General features: G+C 41.1%; 1 protein-coding gene across 1 annotated transcript in view; it reads left to right on the top strand.

The window, feature by feature from the left end:
* Positions 1-22,615, top strand: part of PRKCQ (protein kinase C, theta) — a 108,597-nt gene that overhangs the window by 45,685 nt on the left and 40,297 nt on the right. Inside the window, exons 2-11 of the mRNA XM_004691227.2 lie at positions 2,203-2,329; positions 5,645-5,844; positions 8,751-8,811; positions 13,471-13,633; positions 14,778-14,809; positions 14,904-14,989; positions 16,513-16,642; positions 20,120-20,229; positions 20,872-20,989; positions 22,172-22,332. Of these exons, the coding sequence (XP_004691284.1) occupies positions 2,212-2,329; positions 5,645-5,844; positions 8,751-8,811; positions 13,471-13,633; positions 14,778-14,809; positions 14,904-14,989; positions 16,513-16,642; positions 20,120-20,229; positions 20,872-20,989; positions 22,172-22,332 (1,179 nt within the window). The 5' untranslated portion in view covers positions 2,203-2,211. The remainder of the gene's footprint in view (positions 1-2,202; positions 2,330-5,644; positions 5,845-8,750; positions 8,812-13,470; positions 13,634-14,777; positions 14,810-14,903; positions 14,990-16,512; positions 16,643-20,119; positions 20,230-20,871; positions 20,990-22,171; positions 22,333-22,615) is intronic.

Here is a 22,615-nt window from a genome sequence, read left to right as displayed (position 1 = left end):
TAAATCTTTAAATATCTATATGAAGATTTAAATATACATAAATATACATATTTGTGTATATTTAAATATACATAAATATGCATATTTATGTGTATTTAAATATACATTTTAAATATATATAGTATGTGTATATGTATATATATATACATATATATGTATATATATATGTGTGTGTATATATATATATATATATATATATGTATATGTATATATATCAGGTTGTATCACTGTGAGTAGATTTAGAAAGAGAGGCAATGACCAGGCTATCAACAGATCTGTGTGTTGTGTAAACTGTCAGAGTGATTCTGGGTGAGGGGTTAGAGCAAGAAAATCTGGTGAAATGGCAAGGGGAGCTGAATTACTTATGAAATTGCTGATGGGTAAGCAAGTCCTTTGGGACAGATGGACTTCACTGCAACACTCTTCCATGCTATAATAGGAACCCTAATAACTCGAGCACTTTTTGTCTACTCCCCAGAGAGATTTCCCAAATGCATGTTAAGCTGCAGTCGCCTAATTCTGAGCCTAGGCTGGAAATAGCAATGACACATCTGTCACTAAAGGGTCAGAGTGGTTGTAATTCAGGCTTTTATGAGTCCATGATCCCTCCACACTCAAAATCAGAATTACTTACTTACCTTTACTCTTACTGAGGAAATCCTTTAAAAGTCCATATATGGTAAATCCTCATAAATGAGGATAGTTCCTAGTGATTTTTCCTGTTTAGTGAAGGGATACAGATTTGTCTAAAAGACTGATGGCTCAGGAAAGAGTAGGGCTCCAAAGCCCTCTCTGGAGAACTCTGTTGTTAGCGAGGCTCCTGTCCAAGAATTCTATGCTCAGAGTGCAAAGGAGGATCCATAAAGGCAAATCTGGAAGTGATCTGCTGCTAGCCCTACAGTGTGGCATGTACAGCATGGTGTCAGAGACAACCACCTAATAAATCATGGTGTTTACATAATCATCTCCTTTAGTTAAACCTGCTAACCTACTGAAGAAATTGGTACTTTCTTAATATCCATGAAATCAACAGCAGTTGTCAAGAGCCCCAATTTGATTCTTTATAGGTTCAAAAACTACTTAGAGAATGCCGGAAAGAGGCTGACCAGCTTCTGTGACTGTCAGGTTAAGACGGATGGGACTAGGATTTCCAATCATGTCATTGATTCTCACATCTGGGTTTCAGTTATTTCGAGTAAATTCTTCCATTTTACAAGATGGAAAAGGCAGTTACTGGTTTGTTTTTTTGTTTTTGTTTTTTTATCTCTGGCTTACTTAACGTTTGTGAAAATTCATGACAAGTAAATGGCTCAAGAAGATAGAAGAAGCAAGGAATTAACTTTCTCACTAAATACTAGATGATCATTTCAAATTGATGGAATGTCATGGGAAAATGTTTTTGTTGTCTTTTAAAAGTGTTTAGTGAGGTAAGCAGCCAAACAAGAATAAATACGGAATGTCAGGTGCATCTAAAGAATCAGAATAGATTCCTAGAATTTGTCGCCAACGCAGTGATGGTTTTCACCTATCTCTAAGAAAACGTATTACTTCTCTGACTTTTATGAAGTACTTTGTTCTTCCATATCCAATAAAGGTCTACTTTATTGTGGTGTCCAATGATTTAGGATTCTTTAAGTAGTTCATAATGTTCTAAGGCTCATTACACACACACAACTGTGAAGAAAGCAGACTTTCTGGAAATGTCTAAAGCAAATAGGGATCAGCTGCTAACTGCCCAGAACCCATTCCACCACACACATAAATAGACCATGTAAGAATTTTGTGGTGTCATATTTAATTGGTATGCCTAAAATAGACTCTCTTTGTAAACTCATATTCTTATTACCGTGTCTTGTTTACTGGTACCAACTTGAGCAGAAGAAATAAAATGTTGAAGAATGTTTGCCTTATGCAGCAACTATTAAACATAACTCTATTAGAATAAGGGTAAGGTTAGAGTTTTAACTAATGAGGTTGAATAGTGCAGACTTCCAGAAAGCCTCTGACAAGTCAGCCTGTGGTTTGGGGTGAGCCCAGTAAAATACTTTGTGGAAGGGGAAATAAATGCATTTGTTCAAATAGATAGTTGAAGAATTTGAGGCTGTGGCTGTCTGTGATAAAGCAATGGTTAAGTGGGGCTGGTACACCAAAAATAATACATTTTAAAGTCCAAAACAAACTTTGTCTTTTGTCACTTTGCAGGGAGCAGCCATGTCACCATTTCTTCGAATTGGCTTGTCCAACTTTGACTGTGGGTCCTGCCAGCCGTGCCAGGGAGAGGCTGTTAACCCCTACTGCGCTGTGCTCGTCAAAGAGTTTGTTGAATCAGGTAAGCTTGAGTGGGTGTTGAGGGTGGGGAAGGAAAAGAAAGATACTGCCATAAACTGTGAAGTCAGGCCGTCCCAATCTTCAAGGTCTTCTGTTTCAACTTAATTTTATCATTCAGGAAACTGATGCCAAGAAAATCAATTCCTCCTCAAGGGCAAATGAATTTAGTGATAGACTCTGAACTAGCCCCAGGTCTTCTGCTCATGTTCCATTTAACTGAACCATGTCCACATGCACAAAGAAAATAAGCAATGGGCTTTGGACAGTAACAGGAAAAAAAATGTACAAGTGAACTAAAATAGAACATGGGACCTGTACTGTTAAGACTGGTTGTTTTTTATATGATTATAGCTAGTGAGTTTGCATAACCTAATATTAACGCAAAAGATGCTTTCCTGCTTCTTTGGCTAAGCTTAGAAGAATGCTGCAAATAATATATAATTAACTGTTAGAATCCAAAATTCAGGAAATTTACTTTTACATTTACTAAGATGTGGATGAGTGAAAATAGTCATATCTTGTCAAATTTAAATATTTATAGGTGGTTTGTGGTAAGGAGTGTGACAGCCTCTGAGATTCCTGTTGTGGGTTTAGATCTTCAGTTAAAATAATCCTCTTCTGTTGGGGCTTCTCCCTCATCACTTCAGCAGGCTTGATCCCCATCTCTGCATTTACAGTTCTTATGAGCTTTCTCAAGGAAAGACAGGAGGAAGTTTATATCCTAGGCTCATTACATTTCCTTATTTCTTGTTGCAGCAGATACTTGGAGTTAAGTGTGATTATTGCTGGTACAAGATGGAGGCTGAGTAAAAATCAGTGCCATCAGACTTCCTTAAAGCTTCAATTCTATCAGAGGAAGATGGGAAATAAACAAATATATATATATATATATATATATATGTGTGTGTGTGTGTGTGTGTGTGTGTGTGTGTGTGTGTGTGTGTATATATATATTGTTCAGAAAAATAAAGCAGAGCAAAAAAGAGACAGAAGGGCTGAGAATGGAGATGTGGGTTACAGAGATAAAAGTATAGTGTATGTGTTTCTATCATAAAGTAGTCCTAAGGGTCTCTAAGAAGGTGACATTTATAGGTGGCAGGGGAACCCGAGTCAGCAATCAAGAACCTCTAGCCACATGTCTCCAGTTCAGAATTCTGGGATTCCAAATCCTACTATGTTGGCTGCTACCTCTCTTAAAAGTCTCCTGCTGCTGCATGGTTGACTTCATCCTTCTAGCCACTGTGAGTGCATCAAAGCTGAGGAGACATCTGAATTCATCTTGGTTTCCCTAGTGCACAGATTTCTCTCCTCTTTAGTTAAAAGTGAGAATGGCACTTGCTCCCAATCTAAAACCTTTCAAATGTCATAGAAATCTTTGAAGTGTAAAACGTCTGGGTTTTTCAAAGCTGCTTTTGACTTAATGGGTCTCCTGGATCCAGTTCTTTTTACAACCGCAGGTCTCGCTGACATTTGCCTCCTGAGAGTCTGGTTTTTTCATTTCTTCTTCTTCTTTTGGCCTTGCCTTTGAACTTGGTTTAATCAGCCATGTGGATCAAGGAACCTTGTCAAAAAAGAAGACAACTTTGTTTTTTCAAAAGGTTAGCCTGTAGAGTTTGGAGATTTTTGTTTTTGATTTTGTTTTGGCTTTATTCTGAAAAGAAATCACTCTGAACATTACAATTCAAGTTTTACTTCTATAGAATTTTAACTATAGAAGTATAGAAGCTTTACTTCTAAAGAACTTGCTTCTATAGAGTTGTCCCAGTCTTTGGGATGAATTTTCCATGATGAGTCCATAGAACAGGGACAAATAGGACACAGTGCTGCAGCCTTGAGCTGTGGAGAGAAATGGGCTCATCCTGGGTAGAAAGGATCCTGGGTTCTCATCCTCTTTTTAGGTGATGACAAACCTAGTGAATACCCTACTGGGGAAGGTCCTGTCCTCTGTCAGGGTCTGGAAATTGACTGGGTACATTTGTCAGGGATGGTTATAGTTGAGAAAAGGAGAGACTTCAAGTCCTTGGAAGTAAAATGTTATTCTGATGCTTAATATGGGCACTGGTGTTTAAAAAGCCCAAACTCATTATAGGTGTGTTGGTGGTGGGTGTGGGATGGAAACATACATCTGAAAGGTGGCATCCTATACCTCCTAATTATGTATAATGGTATAGACCACTGTTGCCTTCATTAAAAATAAATAAATATCACAAAAGTTTAAAAGCCCAATCTCCAGCGAGGCTTCTTTCAGTGATGTTTGATTTTCTACCTCTGATAGCCAGCTTTAACTGAGTTTGAAATTTCAGCTTGTTCAATTCTTTGTATATTTCCAAAATGTCAATTTAACAAATGTCCGTTCTGTTTTAGCTTCATGTGTTGGAAAGAAAGGGCCATCAAAACTGCTCTACTTTAAGGGAAATTCTGAATTATTAAATCTATCACCAACTGTACTTATTATCACAAGACACAAACACTTAAGTACAACTACAGATTTTTGCTTCTGGAATGATTAAAGAATAAATACTACAGGAAATCCATATGGATGAAAGACTAACCCCACTGATGAACTCTTCTCCAGTCAGTTGGAGGTTCTGGAGCGGTTTCTCTGCACCCACCATGCTAATCATGGTTCTAGTACTAACCATTTGCAGGATCCCAGCTGCCTGCCTGCCCTCTCAGGCCTGTTTTGCCAACTCTGTGGAGGAGAACCTCTTCCCTGGCAGTAGTCTTTGCTTGTAGTGGATGGTATATGTAAACTGTATCTTCAATTGAAAATTAGAGGAGGAAATGTTGTTTATTATATTTTAAGTGTATTTATGTCAGGTGGAAAATGGTAAGAATCTTTTTAAAGGTACACTCATGACATTTTTTTGTTTGTTTGTTTTGTATTCTCTACTTTTTCAAATACCAGCAAAATTTATTGGCCAAATGACAGCCTTTTTTAGACTAACAAAGGCCGGTCTCGAACAGCAGAAAAATATAAAATGTAAAGAGCAAGCTCTGTGTCCCTGTTCCATGGCAAATACACGAGGCTCAGCCTCCCAAATTCTTGCTCGCCGTCTGAGTCAACCAGCTGTAGAGGAGGGAAAGGCAATTGTCATACTAAGCCATGATCAGATCTTTGCTGCTTAAATTATCTTGTATGTAGAGCCAGACACAGTCTCATTCAGGCCTATGTTGTCTCTAGTGGTCTGATGTGTTCTTACAGTGTTCTCAAAAGAATTAAATATCCTAGAGGCCAGAGGGAATGTGAAATGCTGCTGGGTTATCTCCCAGAGTTGGCTAAAAGTGTAATGAGAACACCTCTTTCTGTGCCTAGAGAATGGGCAGATGTATATCCAGAAAAAGCCAACCATGTACCCACCCTGGGACAGCACCTTCGATGCTCACATCAACAAAGGAAGAGTGATGCAGATCATCGTGAAGGGTAAAAATGTGGACCTAATATCCGAAACCACCGTGGAACTCTACTCCCTGGCTGAGAGATGTAAGAAGAACAATGGGAAGACAGAAATATGGGTATGTGTCTAGTCTGTGAGCTTTCTTGACAGTGCATGTCCTGTTAAGTGCTAAAGATCATAATGGCTGAAGACTAGCTGAAAATTTCAGTGTCATCCTGGAAGTATGATGAGTTGACTTCCACTCATGGCCCAGAGAACACAGTGACATATTCAAGTCTCTTGTATTCATATATGAGGTGAAAAAAAATTCTCCTTTAAAATTTATAAATTTATAAATAGAAATTTATAAATTGAAATAATTTATAAATAGAAACAGAGACACCAATCTTTATAGATGGCTGTATATACTGGTTTACACAAGCCAGGTGAGTGAGGGGGGCTCAGACTGCAGCTGGCCCCAAGGCAGGGAGGTTTCGGGCAAGGCCTGGAGGAAGCGATGGACTGGACGTCTTCCCTGCTTTCCCCTCACTCCCATTTATTTTCTGCCTTATATATATTTTAAGATTTTTATATATTTATGCATACAAGAACTGGGGTTCAGGCCAGAGGTACAGGGGGTGAAAGGATTCCCCAGAGACAGAGTGGGGAGCAGAACAGGCAGACTGAAGAACACTGAGGAGGGGGGCTGCGGGCAGGTCAGGAGAGATCTGCTGCACCATGTGGATCCATGTCTGGCCAGAGATAAAAGTCATCAATTTCCTAAATTTTAAAAGTAAAGTGCTATTTGATTTCACTCTCAGTTAGTGAAAGGATAAGTAATTTTTAATTCCTGTTGTTAGGTATCAATGGTAAAAAGTTATGTTTCCATTTATTTCTCTTAAAATTGCATTTGACCTCTAACCTAGACTTTTTCTATTTTTATTCCTATCAAACTTTTCAGTAACTTTATATTCTAGGATTACTTAGTGATAGCCCTTAGTGGCCTTCAGATCCTTATTTAACTCATAGTTTTTTTTCATTTTCACCTTTTTTTTTCAACTATTTCTTAGTTTACTTTTATGTATAGTATTTAGAGACTGTTTTGGACCTATATTTTCCAATGTTGCTTCTATTGAAAATCTGCCTTCTGAAAATGTCACTATTTCAAAATTAATATTTTCTGAGTTTTGTTTTTTACCATCATCGACACCTTCCAGTTTCTAAACACACTAAGACCAGCCTTCTCTTTTCCCAAACCTTTAACTGTTTGTATCGCAACCTCCTAAACCACTTCACAAAACCTGGTGGAATATGACTTTCTATGCATAGGTTTAATTTCTTCCATCGCTAGTCGTAAATACTGATAAATTTTCACCATTTTAGTTGCTGTTTATCTCCCTCTCTTCTAGTTCCATTTTTATCTCTACTTTTTTAAAGATTTGTTTATTTGTGCATACAGAACTGGGGTATAGGCCAGAGGTGCAGGGACAGTGAGAGGATTCACCAGAGACTGAGTGGGGAGCAGAACAGGCAGACTGATGAAGTACACTGCTGAGGGGAGCAGTGGTCGAGACAGGAGAGGTCTGCTGTGCCATGTGGGTCAGTTCCAGGGCTGGGATCTAATACACTCTGAAGTGGTTGTGCTGGCTTGTAATGTTGCGCTTTAACCCGTTGCACCACCAGGAAGAGCCCTTTATCTCTATCTTTATTACTTATTTCACAACCCAGCGAACAATGATATATATAACTGATGTCAGAGGTACTTTGCTTTTCATTAATCTCTTCAAGCTTGCAAGAGAACGTATAACTGACCAAATAATGTAAGTTAATATAAAATTCTAATAGTAGTGATTTTTAACATTGGAGTGACCTCTAGGTCCATTTTTCAGAAATTCTTGAGGGCTTAGTGATTTGAACAAACTTGTACAGCTACGAAATTATTCAGCCACAATTCAAGCTCAGTCCCGGGTTCTGTTGGACACATGCTGGTTTTTAGCTGTTCCCGTTAACCATGGATATAGTCGCCAGTAATGGCCTTTAGTTCACTGTCTTAATCTTTTTAGTGTATTAGTAATACAGTGGTGGGTTTAGTATGTAGCAGTAGTGGTCAGATTACCTTAGATTTGCCATTTTCCCTCTTATGTCATGTGACATGCTATCCTGCACCGTCCCTTAAATGTCACTTTGTTCTGGTCCCTTCTACATGATGATACCAAAATATGTTTTTACCCCTTCTTGGACCAATATAATTAAAATTTCTCTTAGTAAATTATCCAATACTTTCCCAAGAAAACCATCACCCCATGTGAAAGAAAAAAGGTCATTCTCATTTACCCTCCTGATTAACCTGGAGAGTATATGTGGGGGTGCGGGGAGGAGAGGGAGAGAAGAAGGAAAAGGGCGGTGGTGACTCTCAAAGACAACTTGATCTTTCCTTCCAAAGTGAGTCAGTTCCACCTTCAGTTCTTTTGCCTAAGAACTGAATTTGGGGGCCTCCTGGTAGCCTGGGAGTTAAGTTTCAACACTGTCACCTCTAGAGTCTCAGTTTGATCTCTGAACAGGGAGCTGCCCCACATATGGCACAGCAGACCGCTGTATCACCCGCTGCCCACCTCCACAGTGTATTTCATCAATCTGCCTGTTCTGCTCCCCACTCTGCCTCACCCCCCACACCTTTGGCCAACACCCCAGTTCTTCTATGCACATAAATAAATAATAAAAAGAACTGAACTTGCCATGTTAGAACTCCCCAGAAAAAGAGCACAGGGCAAGAAAATCAATTGCAATCTGTTGTAGAATTTTGTTTCTTCCTTGTGGAAGTCTTGACCTCCCAGTAAAACTAATGAATTGCAATGAATTGCAAAGGTGTGGCAATAAAGCAAGGGCTATATGCACAGCCTCCGTGCCACATGTGAGTGAAGTGAGAGGGAGCCAGGCCTGGGCTTTGCACTGGAAATCCTCTACCCTTGCTCAAGTCACCAGTTATTATGTCACGTACTGACTTGTTTCACATTCTGACTGACATTTCTCTCTCTTCTCAACCAGTTAGAGCTGAAACCTCAAGGCCGAATGCTAATGAACGCAAGATACTTTCTGGAAATGAGTGGCAAGTGACATTTCTTCATTCTGTTTGGGGGGGAGGAAGGCGTGTCCCTTCTTCTCAGGTGCAACTTACTTACTTTTGCAATTACATAGGAAAGAATTAGGACAAATGGAAGCAGAAGGAATTTTCTTAAACTCTTTAGTGGTGGTCCAGCATGAGCTGACAATACATTATGTGGGCTAGATAGCAACGCAGCAGTCTAAACAAACCATTTACAGCACTAGTTTCTAATGGCTAGAACTTTATTTTAGTTTGGGAATTTAATGTAAATGCAAGAGAATCCATATGGCTCTGTGTGTACACATTGTCTGTGTATAAATAATGTGACAGAATAAGCTTTCACACTGTCAGTAAGAACACAAAGAAACCAATAGATATTTTCCGTAACACTAGTGGCAAAACGTTAGTGCTTCAAGTTAGTCACCTCAAATCTGTTTAGGAACAAACGCACTGCTAAGGAGTTCTGGTTCCATGTCACCCAATGGGGGGTGGGGGGCAGAAGCTGCATGTATAAGCAGCGTATTCGGTCCTGGTGAACAGCTTCTCCTTTCTCTCATGACACTTACGTTGTTCAATATAAACCAGAATATTTAAATCTAAACCAGAATGTTTATGTCAAAGGCTCATAAAAGCCTAAATTTCATAATGGTTATATGAATTTACAGAAAAGAAACCAAATTCACCTTTTTTAAAAAATTAGTTTTATTACAAGAAACAAATTTGAGAGGTTGATGATGCTTTCTGGGGTTCTGCTTAACATAGATTTATATTGGGTTTGGAGTCGGAAAATACACTGAAAAGAAAAGGCGTATTATGAGCTAGTCAAGGAGATCTGAACATTCATCAGAGAGATGATAATATTGAAGCACTGTTATTAATTTTTTAAATGTGATGATATTGTGGTTATGTTTTTTGAAAAGAGGTCATCTTTTGTAGATACATACTGAAATATTTATAGATAATATGATACCAGGGATTTGCTTCTAAAGAGCCCTTTGCTCAGGGTAGGAGAGTGTGTGGAGTCTGCTGAAGACAGTGGCCTTGTATTGGTTAACTGTGATTGCTATTTGGAAACTGATTACATTAGTTCCTCCATGTTGTACATACTTAAAGTTTCCCAGGATGATTTTTTTTTTTTTTAGGAGAAAAAATTCCTAAGGAGGGGAAGATGTACACTAAATTCTTCTTCTCTTTTCTCTTGGAAGCTCCAAGTATATACATGTCATTGTGCCATTTTTGAGTTGACCAAGTAAGACTGACTGTTAAATCACTAAATCACTAGCTGGATAAAAAGTAAAAGTACTGGCCTAAGGGATAATACTAAAAAATAGCTACTTTCTTACATAACGAAAGTGTACTAATATAAAGTGAACTAAGCCCCCCTTCAGAATGAGAGTACTTTCGTTAGGTAAATGGTTTAAGGATCCTTGGTTGGAAAAACAATGCCCTGACTCTGCCCATTCCTGTGGAACTTGAATTTTCTCTTAGAATGAGAGAGCAAATTCAGGTGGGTCACAACCAAGGATAAATCACAAGTAACAATAACCCAAGCTCAGGAAGTATTTTTAAGAACAAAATAATATTTACAGTTTTTTAAATCTAGACCCAATTTGAAACTCCCTCTACATCTTTTTTAAACTGACATACAACATTATAGTATTTTCGTCCCTATTTCTTTACAACACTATCAATTTTTAAACTCTGAGTCTGGCTTATATTTCGATCAATCTGCTAAATGAGAGTATGAATCCTCAAAACAAATTCCTATTTTCTCGCCTTCAACTCCCTTGAGATCTTCTATCAGTCAGTGCTGAGAACCCCTCTTCTTAGCTCACACATGTGCTATTATTTGTCTTCCTCTTATTATTTGTTTGCCTTTCCAGCTGTTTAAATAGCACTTTAAACCACTTGGTTGTATCTTTTGCAATTCAGTTTTCCAGAGCTGTACATGTGGGTGTGCACCTCCCAGGCCTTCTGCACCACCCTACGCTCCCTCTGATTAGCTGTTTAGGGCCATGTCTGCTCCAAGTCAGGGGTAGCATCTAATTATTTCAGTGTAGCAATCTGCTCATAGCTGCTCAGGAAACACATGGTTTAACTACAAATAAGTGAGTTTAGGCTAAAAAAAAATAGATTAGAAAACCATTTTGTAAAAAAGATATAAACATATAAAACCCAATAAACTCATAGAAATCATTAAGTAGAATAGCAAATTACTTCAGAAATAAGCAGTCCATATCAGAAGAATTGAAGAAATTCTGAGTTTTGTTGCATGCATTCTCTCATAAAGATCAAAATGGTTACAAGGTGAAGGAGATTCCCTAAATATTTAGGGGCTGGAACAAAGGAAATAAATTCACTTCTAGTACTTTCAAAAAAAATTGCAATATGACACATTATGTATAATACACACACACACAAATAATTTTTTACAGTATATAGTTAGGGTTCCAGAATAATATACTTCCATCCTCTGAATTTTACAAGTAATTTTATGCTGTGGTTCACTCCATCTAGACCGAAACAGAGTCAAATTTTACTAACAACTGACTATAATAGCCAACCACAAGTTGTTAACAGACCACTACATTTACTGCAGAATTTATGGGAAAAGGTAGATTGCTTTGATGACCCTAAATTTAGCCCCTCATTCAACTAGGCTTATTTGTTTCCAGCCCAGGTCCAAATAAAAATAGCTGAAGTACCTAACTAAACTATTTTGTCCCTTCAGTGGAACTCCTTAGAAGGCTATTGGGAATGACTTTTTCTTGGAGTTCCCATAAAACAGACCTGTGAGCCACCGTGGAGAAGACTCCTAGTCAAAACTGGATCTTGCAATTTGGCAGGATTCCTGGGGAAGAGCTGTCCACCTATGTAGCCTTGCTACTGTCTACCCAATGTGTTTCTAGCCAAGTCATAATACTAGGGATATGGGCGGAAGGTATCTTGGCAGGGATTTTCTCAAACTTCTGCTACTGCTTAGCCAAAATGGAAATAGTTTAAATACTGTTAACTTGATACAGTTGTGAAATTTGATGAGCCCCTTATTTCTCACTAAGCCTCTATTTTTTTATATTTGTAAAAATAAAAGAATGGAAAAGTAATCTGGATCTTTAAGTCATACTCATTAAATCCATTATCCTTAACTCATCAAGGACTATTTTTGTTATGTCTTGATTGTTTACTCTGTAATTCTAACATATTGCAGTTTTCACTGACCACAACTGCCTTGGTATATAATTCGTTTGGACCTGGGCTTCACGGCTCACATCACTAGTATTCTCAGAATTCTTAAGTCTTTTAGAAAGAAATCCTCTGCTCCAGTTAGTCACTACCCAAAGTACCTTCCCTATTTTCCATAACCCTAGGGTAATAGGCAATGTGAATATGATGATTTGATGTGGAAGCATAGGTAATGCCCAGCACTATCTAGGCATTAAAAAATTCTAACTATCAGTTAATGTTTTCCTTCTTTCTACACTCCCTTCCACACTGACCTGCAAAATCTATAGCTTGTATGTCTGATTACTGTGGATATCAGGGACCAGAGCACAAATAACTTCCCAACGTCCTATGCCCTCACACTCAAGTCTGGCCAGCGTCCTCTAGTCATCTTACCAATCAGATGTAAAGCACTGTGGGACCTAAAAAAAAAAAAAAAAAAATCTTTCTTGGACTTTCCCTGGTGGTGCAATGGATTAAAGCCAGAACTACAAAGCTAGTTGCAGCTGCTGCAGCACAAGTTCAATCCCCCGCCCCGGAGGTGACCCACAGGGCACAGCAGACTTCTGTATCACCCACTGCTCCCCTCAGCAGTGTGCTTTGTCAGTCTGCCTGTTCTGCTTCCCCACTCTGTGTCTGGTGAATCCTCTCACCCCCTGCACCTCTGACCTGTACCCCAGTTCTATATGCATAAATAAATCTTTTAAAATATAAAAATTTCCCAAGTTGCTGTCAAAAACCACATTATTCTCGGCCCTCCCTGGTGGCACAGCGGGTTAAAGCATAGCACTGAGAAGCTAAAGCCACTTCTGCATGAGTTTGATTCCCACCTGCCCCGGAGGTGACCACATGGCGCGGCAGACCTCTCCTGACCCGTCCGCTGCTCCCCTCAGCAGTGTACTTCGTCAATCTGCCTGTTCTGCTTCCCGCTCTGTCTCTGGTGAAGCCTCTCGCCGCCCCTGAGCCTCTGGTCTGTACCCCAGTTCTGTATGTACAAATAAATAAATCTTTACAAAAAAAAAAAAACCACATTATTCTCTAGAATTAGAGGCAGTAAGCTCCTTGCCACTTCCTGCCTTTTCTGGCTGACTCATCAATGGCAGTGAACAGGAGGTAGATTAATACCTTGAGTGTTCTGACTGTTGGTTTTAAAACTAAAAGAGGATAACTTAGCATAGTCAAAGAGGGGTGAATGACTAAGCAATGATCCAACCTCATTGTTTCAATTCTATAATAATATACCCTAAGATAATTCCATGTTATGGAATCAAGGAAAGAAGTTAGTATTGTACTGACCTTAATGACCACTTAAGAGTTTCACTGGCCTAGGCACCTGTCTAATTCCATATCTATCTTAGTTCCCTACCATCTCTCCAACCTCCCCATCCGCCTGTGATAGACATTCCACAAAGCTTCACTTTGTCCGTTCTCTTCCCACAGACACAAAGGACATGAGTGAATTTGAGGCTGAAGGCTTCTTCGCATTGCATCACCGCCGAGGAGCCATTAAACAAGCCAAAGTCCATCATGTCAAGTGTCATGAGTTTACAGCCACCTTCTTCCCACAACCTACATTTTGCTCCGTCTGCCACGAGTTTGTCTGGTATGTAATTCTGCATTTCACTCCAAGCTCAGGGCTATGCATTTTGTTGCATCCTTATAGTCTAACAAGCCTGGCATGCTCTACTTTGGGGGTACACGGGAGGGGGAGGTGCTGGAATACTACCTGAGAGTTTTCAGTGGCCTCACCTAGATTGAGAAGTCTTAAAAGTTGTTATTCTATAAAAGATTTTCATAATGTGGCTCCTGCTGAGCAAGGAAGCCAGGTCCAATCAGGAAAAGGCTCAAAGGACTCTCATTTCTAATGAAATGGGAGGTTGCTGGGGATACAAGAGAAGGAACCGCAGAAGGAGACATCTTTACTGCAAGCACAATTTTACAGTCGAAATTTTCACCACTTCAACAGCCCAACTACGCTGGAACTAATGTCTGCAATAGGCAACACTTTCCCATCGGAGCTAATGGATTTAGATGTTTACAAGACTCTTGGGTGTCTTAACAGCCCTGGGACAGAAATTGGTTCAAGGCTCAGTGACCACACTGCAAAGGCTATAGTAGAATGGAGACATGAAAGGACTTCTCTGTGGCTCCCAGAGTTTTTGCCTCTTAACAGATTGTGCTTCCCTTTGAGCTACTGCAGAATCCACTAATGCACAATCCCAGTTTAATCAGGGTATCCAAAGTTCATCCTTTGGTGGATTTCAGTCAACCTGTTTTCATAGAATAACTTAATCCTCCTGCCTTTCTAGCACATGGTGAGTTTTACTCAGGAATTGGTCGTAAGCCTGAGAACTTACTAGGTGCAACTATTTTTCAGATAGTAGATATTGGAAATAAAGTATTTTTGCTCACCTACTGAGCTTTGTGAAGCAATGAATTGTTAAGTACAAGATATGGAAATTTGCTACTAGGAGCCTGCAGTGCATTTCAGTCCAGCATTTTAATCCCTACATGTTTGGAAAATATGCAAATGAAATGAAAATCAACAGTTCCTCATTGATTTCTCAGACTTTTAACAAAGCAGTTTAAATTAAAAATTACAAGTTATCCCTCCCAGCCAACGTGACCGGGGGCTACTGCTCAAGTTCTGGTTGTAGGAAGCCAGGAGATCGTGCCACCTTTTGCATTACCTAGTTTTGCTGCCAATGTTGCTGTCAACCCAAATAAGTCAATGTGCTTTATTGCAGGGGTCTGAACAAACAGGGCTACCAGTGCCGACGTAAGTAAGAAGGGTTGGTTTTGTTATTGTCCTTCTTTTTATTTAGTTGTCCCTTAATTCCTAAAAATCTTAAGCGACAATCATTTCTTTTTAGAATGCAATGCAGCAATCCACAAGAAGTGTATTGATAAAGTTATTGCTAAGTGCACAGGGTCAGCCATCAACAGCCGAGAAACTATGGTACGTACCAAGAGTCTTCTCTTTGTCTGAGTATGATGATTTACCCAGAAGTTAAATTTCACAAGCCACCAATTGTTTTTAAAAATGTTGGAACTTGAATCCTTATGCTTATCAGTGAACATCAATTTCCCTAAAATCCTTTCCTTGTCAATAATCATGACTGAATCCAAAATGAGGCGAAGAATAAGAAAAGCATAATAAAAATTTTTGTGATTCTACTTTTCCCAAAAATCATCATAGAAAGTGTCCTGAAGGCATAGTTTTCTCAATTGTAGAAGGAAAACTCGTGTGGCTTCTATAACTGGAAATGACAGTTAAAGACTAAATACGGGCAACGAATTATAAAATACAGATTATAAGCTTTTACAAGGTTAGTAAGAGATGATAACAGAACTATAATTCTTACGTCAAGGCGAGTATCTAATTTAAAATAAGGTTTATGGTGTACCCTCTGGAGACAAGATTTTATTTTATCCCATGGGGAAAGGGAAACAGAACTGTGGAATGAGGCAGTCGTCCTTCTCCTACTCTTTTCTTCTTCGTTCCTCAAATAGTTATTGCATATCTGATACATGGAAGAGACAGTACTATGTACAGTGGAGCACAAAACAATTTGTCTATCGAACGAAGGTACTAATAGTGGTGGTGTCAAGTGTAGGATTTTGAAGGCTACATGGGCTAGCATATGTGTAAAACATATCACATATGACGTGTCCAGGAGCTGTGACTACCTCTGGCTTCCCCAGTCCATGTAGAATGGGGATGAAATGTGTCAGACCCTTTACTAATAAGCCCACAGCAAGGTTCACTTTAGAGAAGGTGTTAGTTACATAACATCTCCCAAAGGTTAAAGCACTAGTTCTGGACTGAAAGAGAAAAGGAAATATTTATATTAAAAGAGGAAGAAAAGTGTGATGTTTACTTAGCTCCCACTTAAATAAATAGCCCTAGTCCCCTCTTCCTGAAATGTTTGCCTTCCCGTGGGAATGCCTCAGGCATCTGTGTCTCCACGTTAGCTGATGTATGTCCATGGCCAGCTCACCCTACCCAGAAGACATATGTCTGATGTATGTCTGATTTCTTTTGGCAGGACTCTAAGTTTGACAAGTATAAATTACGGTTTAAAATATGTATCATGCTCATGTTTTTTTCTTGCTGCTGGCTACACTAAAATATTAGCTAAGACATCAAAAGTTGGATCCCGGGCCCTCCCTGATGGCACAGCGGGTTAGAACACAGCACTGCAAGCTGGCCACAGCTGCTTCAGTGCAAGTTCGATCCCCCGCCCCAGAGGTGACCCACATGGCATGGCAGACCTCTCCTGTCTCGCCCGCTGCTCCCCTCAGCAGTATACTTTGTTGATCTGACTATTCTGCTCCCCACTCTGTCTCTGGTGAAACATCTCACCATCCCTGCACCTCTGGCCTGTACCCCAGTTCTGTATGCATAAATAAATGAACCTTTAAAAAAAATATAGATCCCAGGGAAACACAGAAAGTCACATGTTCTCTCCTCCCTGTCAGTTCCACAAGGAGAGGTTCAAAATTGATATGCCACATCGGTTCAAAGTCTACAATTACAAGAGCCCGACCTTCTGTGAGCACTGTGGGACCCTGCTGTGGGGCCTGGCTAAGCAAGGACTGAAATGTGATGGTGAGTCCATGGTGAAGGGCGCTGTGGAGGGCCCCTTAAGGAAAGGACTGGAGGTTTCCATGAAGGGCCCAACAGAGGGAAGAGGAGAGGGAGAGGGGAAGGGTAGGAGGAAGGCGCTGACTTCTTCAACCAACCAGACCAGCCCCAAGATAACAAAAGAGAAATTCCTGGGACACTCAGCCATGGCTCTTCTTTTCCTTGCATCCCCAACACCCTAATCCTTGAGTCCCAGATATGTGTAGAATATTCAGGATGTAAGCCAGGCAGGCTCCTAGCCTACTGCCTTCAATTGGACATAGCCCCAGCACTTAAAACCTACCCTGCTCAGTCTGGGTATCCAGGGCCTGTCCCTCCCAGACTTGAGCTCCTGTCCCCAGCCACTGCACTAAGAGTCTGAGCCTTCCTATAGTCCCCTCAGGAGAAAGCCTAGCACAGCTGCTTGGTGGATGGTTCTACACTATCCTCAAACTGTGCTGCAAACTCAGTGCACCCAGGAAGAGGCCCCTAGGTACTAACTGTCATTTCTCCTGTCTGTCTCACCTCAGACACTAGCTCTGCAGCTGAGTCGCTCGTGCAGCCTTCTCTGATGGACTTACTCAGACCTGCCTGAGAAAAAGCAGAAAGGGCTTTCTTGCTCTAAAATTCCACACAGCTAAGACAATAACCTCTAGAAGCTGAGATGCTGTATTGCCAGGATTATGGAGGAGGAAGGAAAACAATTCTAACCAGCAATGACAAAGCACTTATACATCTGAATGTGGATGCAGGAAGGGACTAGGGAGGTTTCCTGCAGCACAGACCTGTAATCAACATTGATGCCATTTTAATTTTTCTTGGTGCCCATTTTACCTCGTGAAATAGATGTCTCCCCATTCCTCACCTCAACTGTGTTCCTGTGGCTCCTGGCATGTGAGGTGACACCTCAAAGGAGGCAGGGAGGATTCAGTTTTCCAGTCATTACCCAAGCTCAAACACGAGTCAAGCTCACATAGCTCTCTCAAAGCCCAAGCATAGAACCTATGCACTTTTCTCTGCATCCCTGTCCAAGTCTACATAGGTGGGCCTCGCTGTGGTGGAAGGGGTTAAGTCTAAGCAATGTAAGCTATCAGCAGCCACTGCAGCATGAATTCCATCCCACCCAGGAGAGCTGACCCACAGAGCACAGCAGACCTCTCCGGTCTTGGCTACTGCTCCCCTCAGCAATATATTTCAGTAGATCCACCTGTTCTGCTCCTCACTCTGTCTCTGGTGAAATCCCTCGCCGCCCCCTCCCCCCACCTCTTGCCTAGATCCAGTTCTTGTATGCATAAATAAATCCTTTAAAAAAAAAGTTTGTAGGCAAGAAGCAATTCACAATACTCTCACCATACAACAGAATGTGAGTAATCATTCCTCTGTGGGGGGGGGGGGTCTACAAGGTCTCCCCGTTCAGGTGTCCTTCCCTGGAGCTCCACATCCAGTCTCAGAAGTCATACTGGTCCCTCAGCTAGAACTCCACGACAATTCCTTGCCATTATTTCACGCCTCCATGCCTTGCTTTGTTTTGTCTTCTTCTGGGTTCTTTCTTCTCCATTCTATTCTCCATTCCATACTCTCCCACCTCCTATACTTGAAAGAGCTCCCCTCCCTCCTTTCTTTCTCCCCCCCTTTTCTCCCCTCTCTCCTTCCCTCCCTCTCCCTTCCCACCATTCTGTTCTGGCCTCTAACACTCCCAAGCCCCTGCTTCCTCACTTCTGCATGCTGTTGTCCTCTCCCAGACTTGCCCTCTGCTGTCAACCCCTTTTTCTCACTTTCCTCCCTTCCCTCTGTATCTGCTCTCTTTTAAGCCACCCCCTAGGTAGGGCCTCCTTTTCTCCTCAGCCTGACTCTGTCACTCAATTCCCATGAAAATAGTCATCCAGCAGGGCTCTCTGCACGCTCAGAGGTGGAGTTATCACCTGATAGGTCAGTAGGAGAGACTGAGCACACTGTCCTTGGGCCAGGGGTCTTCTCTTCACAGAGGCTCCGAGACAAGTGCGAGACAAGTGCGCAGAGGCTGCCATTGTTAGGCGCTATGTGAAGCCTTCTCTGGGAGCCCACCCCTCACTAAGCCCTTAGCCTGGCAAGAATGAAGATCAGGGGGCCAGGGCCACCTGGAGGAAAGCCCGCATCCACAAGTGGGTCGCGCCAGTAATGCCCAGCTCGGAGGAGCAGAACTTCTTTCTAAAGCATCTTTACTATCTTAAGACTTTAATATGCATAAAAGATTTCACTTCAAAGGGATTTTTTTGACTTGATGCATCAAGGCAGGGACAAGCAATCTTTTGTAATTATTTACATTGAAAAAGAGCCACTGTTTTGTTTTGCAGTGAGGCAGGGGGAGCTCATTAAAACTAGTGGCGGCAGCTGCTAAAATTTCACCTAGGTAGCTTAACAAGCATTTCACGATCATGGATAATGAAGATTAAGAGATGATGTATTTCTTGAGCATCTACTAGGTGCCATTCTCTGTGTTAAGTTCTTTTGCAAGCAAATTGTTTAATAAGAGGATAAAGTTTCTCCTGCCTAAATCCATTATGACAATGCTTTCTGATATACTTTTACAGAATCAAGAAGGGCTTAAGATTAGGATTCTACAGCTAAAAATTAGAAGTCTTTGTTAGCTTTTTATTCTCATTGTAAGGGTGATGTTTCATACACAGAAAATCAATTTTCTAAAACTAACATCATGACGTAATAGTTGTACTTACACAACACCCAGGCAGACACATACCCCAATCTAAAAAGGACAGTGACAGGAAAGTAAACCTTTATCATTCTGCTTACAAGGAAGAGGATCAGAATTCTCACCTCCTCACACATACACATCAGAGGTCTCAGCTCCACAAGTTGTTCGGTTCAATGAACCCTCCCCCCACCGCTAGGAATGTGACCAAGGGGCCACTTTCCCACCTTGCCAACCTCACACTGACACAGGTCACCCCCACCTTCTCTGTTCTGCAACTTGAGGTTCTCCCTGGGTTCCAGGGGTGCTCAGCTCAGTCTAAGTGGGAAAGAGATCCTTCCCACCCAGCACTGTACACTACACACCCCAGAGGGGTGAGCCAGCCCTGCCTGCTGCCTCCTCCCAGCAACGGCCTAGTGCACTCAGCCCACAGGCCTGGGGTGCCATGCCCGGAGTCATTCCCCAGCCTCCAGCCCTGGAGCGCCTGGCCTGTGTGTTTCAGAAGGGGAGGGAGAGCCATAGCGGCATCATCCTATTGTATAAGGTTTTATCAGTTGAATTTTCTTGATATTTTTATTTGCTGACTTTTTACTTATTTGTTGGCTAGTGTCATAAAAGAGCCACTCTATTTTGATTCCGTATTTCCCTCTGGTGGGTAGATGGCATCAGGGATTTGCCAGTTGCTCCTGCAAACATCCGGTCCCAACAACAGGTGGTATACATATCCGGGCCTGCGGGCACTCGTGCTCATGGTGTTGCTGTCTTCCTTCCAGCATGTGGCATGAATGTCCATCACAGATGCCAGACCAAGGTGGCCAACCTGTGTGGCATCAACCAGAAACTAATGGCTGAAGCACTGGCAATGATTGAGAGCACGCAACAGGTAAGGAAGTTGTTGAGGTGGAAAGTTCCCGATTCACACTCAACACGTACTTCTCCTGATTTATTTAATGCATTTATCTTGCATGGACCCTTAGAAGAGCTTAAATTCTCTGTGGAGTGAACCGGGACAGAACCAAATAATTTAATTAAAATTACGGAGGATTCATTGCCAGCATTATAACTAAGGTTATGGAACAGCCTATGGGGAACACTTACTTGCTAATATCAACCCTCCGATGGCCTCCGGACACTGAGTCCAGAGCAACGTTGGCTTTCCATTTATTAGTCATGTGTGTAAGCCACACAGCCAAGAACAAATGCTCTTTCAAAACTTTGTGCTGCCTGTATCAGCTATTTTTTTTTTTCATCCATTCCTCTCTGTCCTTATTTATGATAAAATGATGTGGATAGCATAGGAGAAACCATTAGGCCCCTAAAAAGTCTGAAGGGAGTGGCTATGTTCTGCTGGTGCATTGCAGACATTGAGTTTTCACAGGACCTGGATCCTGTAAAAGGAGAAAAGAGTGCCAAGGGAAAAGGAGCTTTGGTATTCTTATTAGTCCAGGAATTGTAGATGACTTCCTCCCCCTGGAGAGCAGGCAGGATGGTCTATCAGTGGTCTGACTCTGTCTTTGTAATCCAGGCTCGCTGCTTAAGAGATTCTGAACACATCTTCAGAGAAGGCCCAGTGGAAATTGGTCTCCCATGCGCCATAAAGGGTGAAGCCACGCTGCCACATGTACCAGCACCAGGAAAAAGAGGTAGTGCTCTCCTCCGAGGTGGAATCAATGTCAGTGATGAACGCTGACTGACCTTAGCCAGAGTCCTCTGGGCTTATGTTTTTATTTTCCTGGTCTGATAGATACGTGTCTTAAAAGATTACAGACTTAGCTAAGGGGTTCCAGTTTCTTAGACCTGAAACCAAAAATACATCCCACTATGAAACCTTTGTGAGAGGGGAGGTGGGGAGAGAAAATGGGGTAGGCATGGAGGAAGCAATTACAAATTGTCCTTATATTTTTCAAATGTTGCTTCCTGGTACTGTTAAATAGTCTCATGGAAATAAATCAACCATAAAGGTGAATGGTAGAATGCTGTAGACTAGGATCTGGTCCTGGAACTTTGAGACTTTTGGAGAAGCTGAAGCGTAGGAAAGGGAAAAGCGCAGGATGCAAAATCCTTAACATGTATGATATTATGGAAGTTTATCCAACCTACTGCTTGAAGATCTTTCATAAGAGAAACTAACAATGTAGTTCTGGGATTTTCAGGATATAGTGTAAATTACTTTCACTCCTTGGAGGTAAGGAGAATGAAAAAGATAAACCCAGGGATTGAAATATAAGAAATAGTGCATGGGGCTAGGGGGAGGTTACCAAAACGTTTCTCTATACATGCTCTGTCGTTGTACAAGCACTTGACTTAAAAAAAAAAAAAAAAAAAAAAACTTTTAAAGAAATGTTTAGCTTAGATTTAGAAAGGGTTTCTAGGCGATGAAGTAGCCTGTGTCTGATATGATCAAATTAGACAGCATCTTAACTTAAAAACTGTAATGAATGACACAATTCAGATATTTAACAATCTGTCATCCATGGCCTCTCCTCTCACATGGAGTCACATAAATTGATGCTTCTGTGCCTGAGTCATGCAAGCAACTGAGAATACATTTCCTCAAACTCAAAATCCCTAATCTGTCCATGATTTGACATTATAAAAAGGGTTCATTCATGTTACATATCTGATCTTTTGCTGACTGCAATACATTTCTTAACTTAAAAATTTCCCTGTGTGTCATATAGACCAAGACACAGTCTACACGGCCCTCTTTCCACATTATTGTGGATGCTGCCTCAGAATGGGAAGTGGAAGAGAATGGTCTGAAGTAGCTGGAAAGGTTCTTCATTGCTCCTGATCTCATTTTAGTCTCTGACTTGTCATTTCAGAGCCTCAGGGAATCTCCTGGGAATCTCCTTTGGATGGGGTACAGAAAATAAGCGACCGTCCAGAACCTGAGCCCAACGCAGAAAGACCATCCCTACATATGAAGTTAAAAATTGAAGATTTTATCTTGCACAAAATGTTGGGGAAAGGAAGTTTTGGCAAGGTATGATGCTGTACTCTTGAATTCTATGGATATTGAAGTGCAAAGCTTGTGGCCCTTGAAACTAAGCTTGCAGAATTGTGTGTATACAGAGCACCTGTGTGTTTTTTTTTTGGTATTTTTTTTTTATTAAAAAGTTTATTTTTACATCATTTTTCACATTTTTTTTTCATCTCAATTGTAATCCCCATGGGTTTCCCATCACCATATCACCCCTGTGCCACCACCATAGTCCCGTGCATTTCCCTCCCTTCCCCCCCCCCCGTTTTTGATCCCATTCCCCACT

The sequence above is a fragment of the Condylura cristata genome, unplaced genomic scaffold (assembly GCF_000260355.1).
Source record: "Condylura cristata isolate star-nosed mole 26May11 unplaced genomic scaffold, ConCri1.0 scaffold00030, whole genome shotgun sequence".
Taxonomy (NCBI): domain Eukaryota; kingdom Metazoa; phylum Chordata; class Mammalia; order Eulipotyphla; family Talpidae; genus Condylura; species Condylura cristata.
Note: the sequence above shows the minus strand (reverse complement) of the source record. Positions and strands in the feature narration are given on the sequence as shown.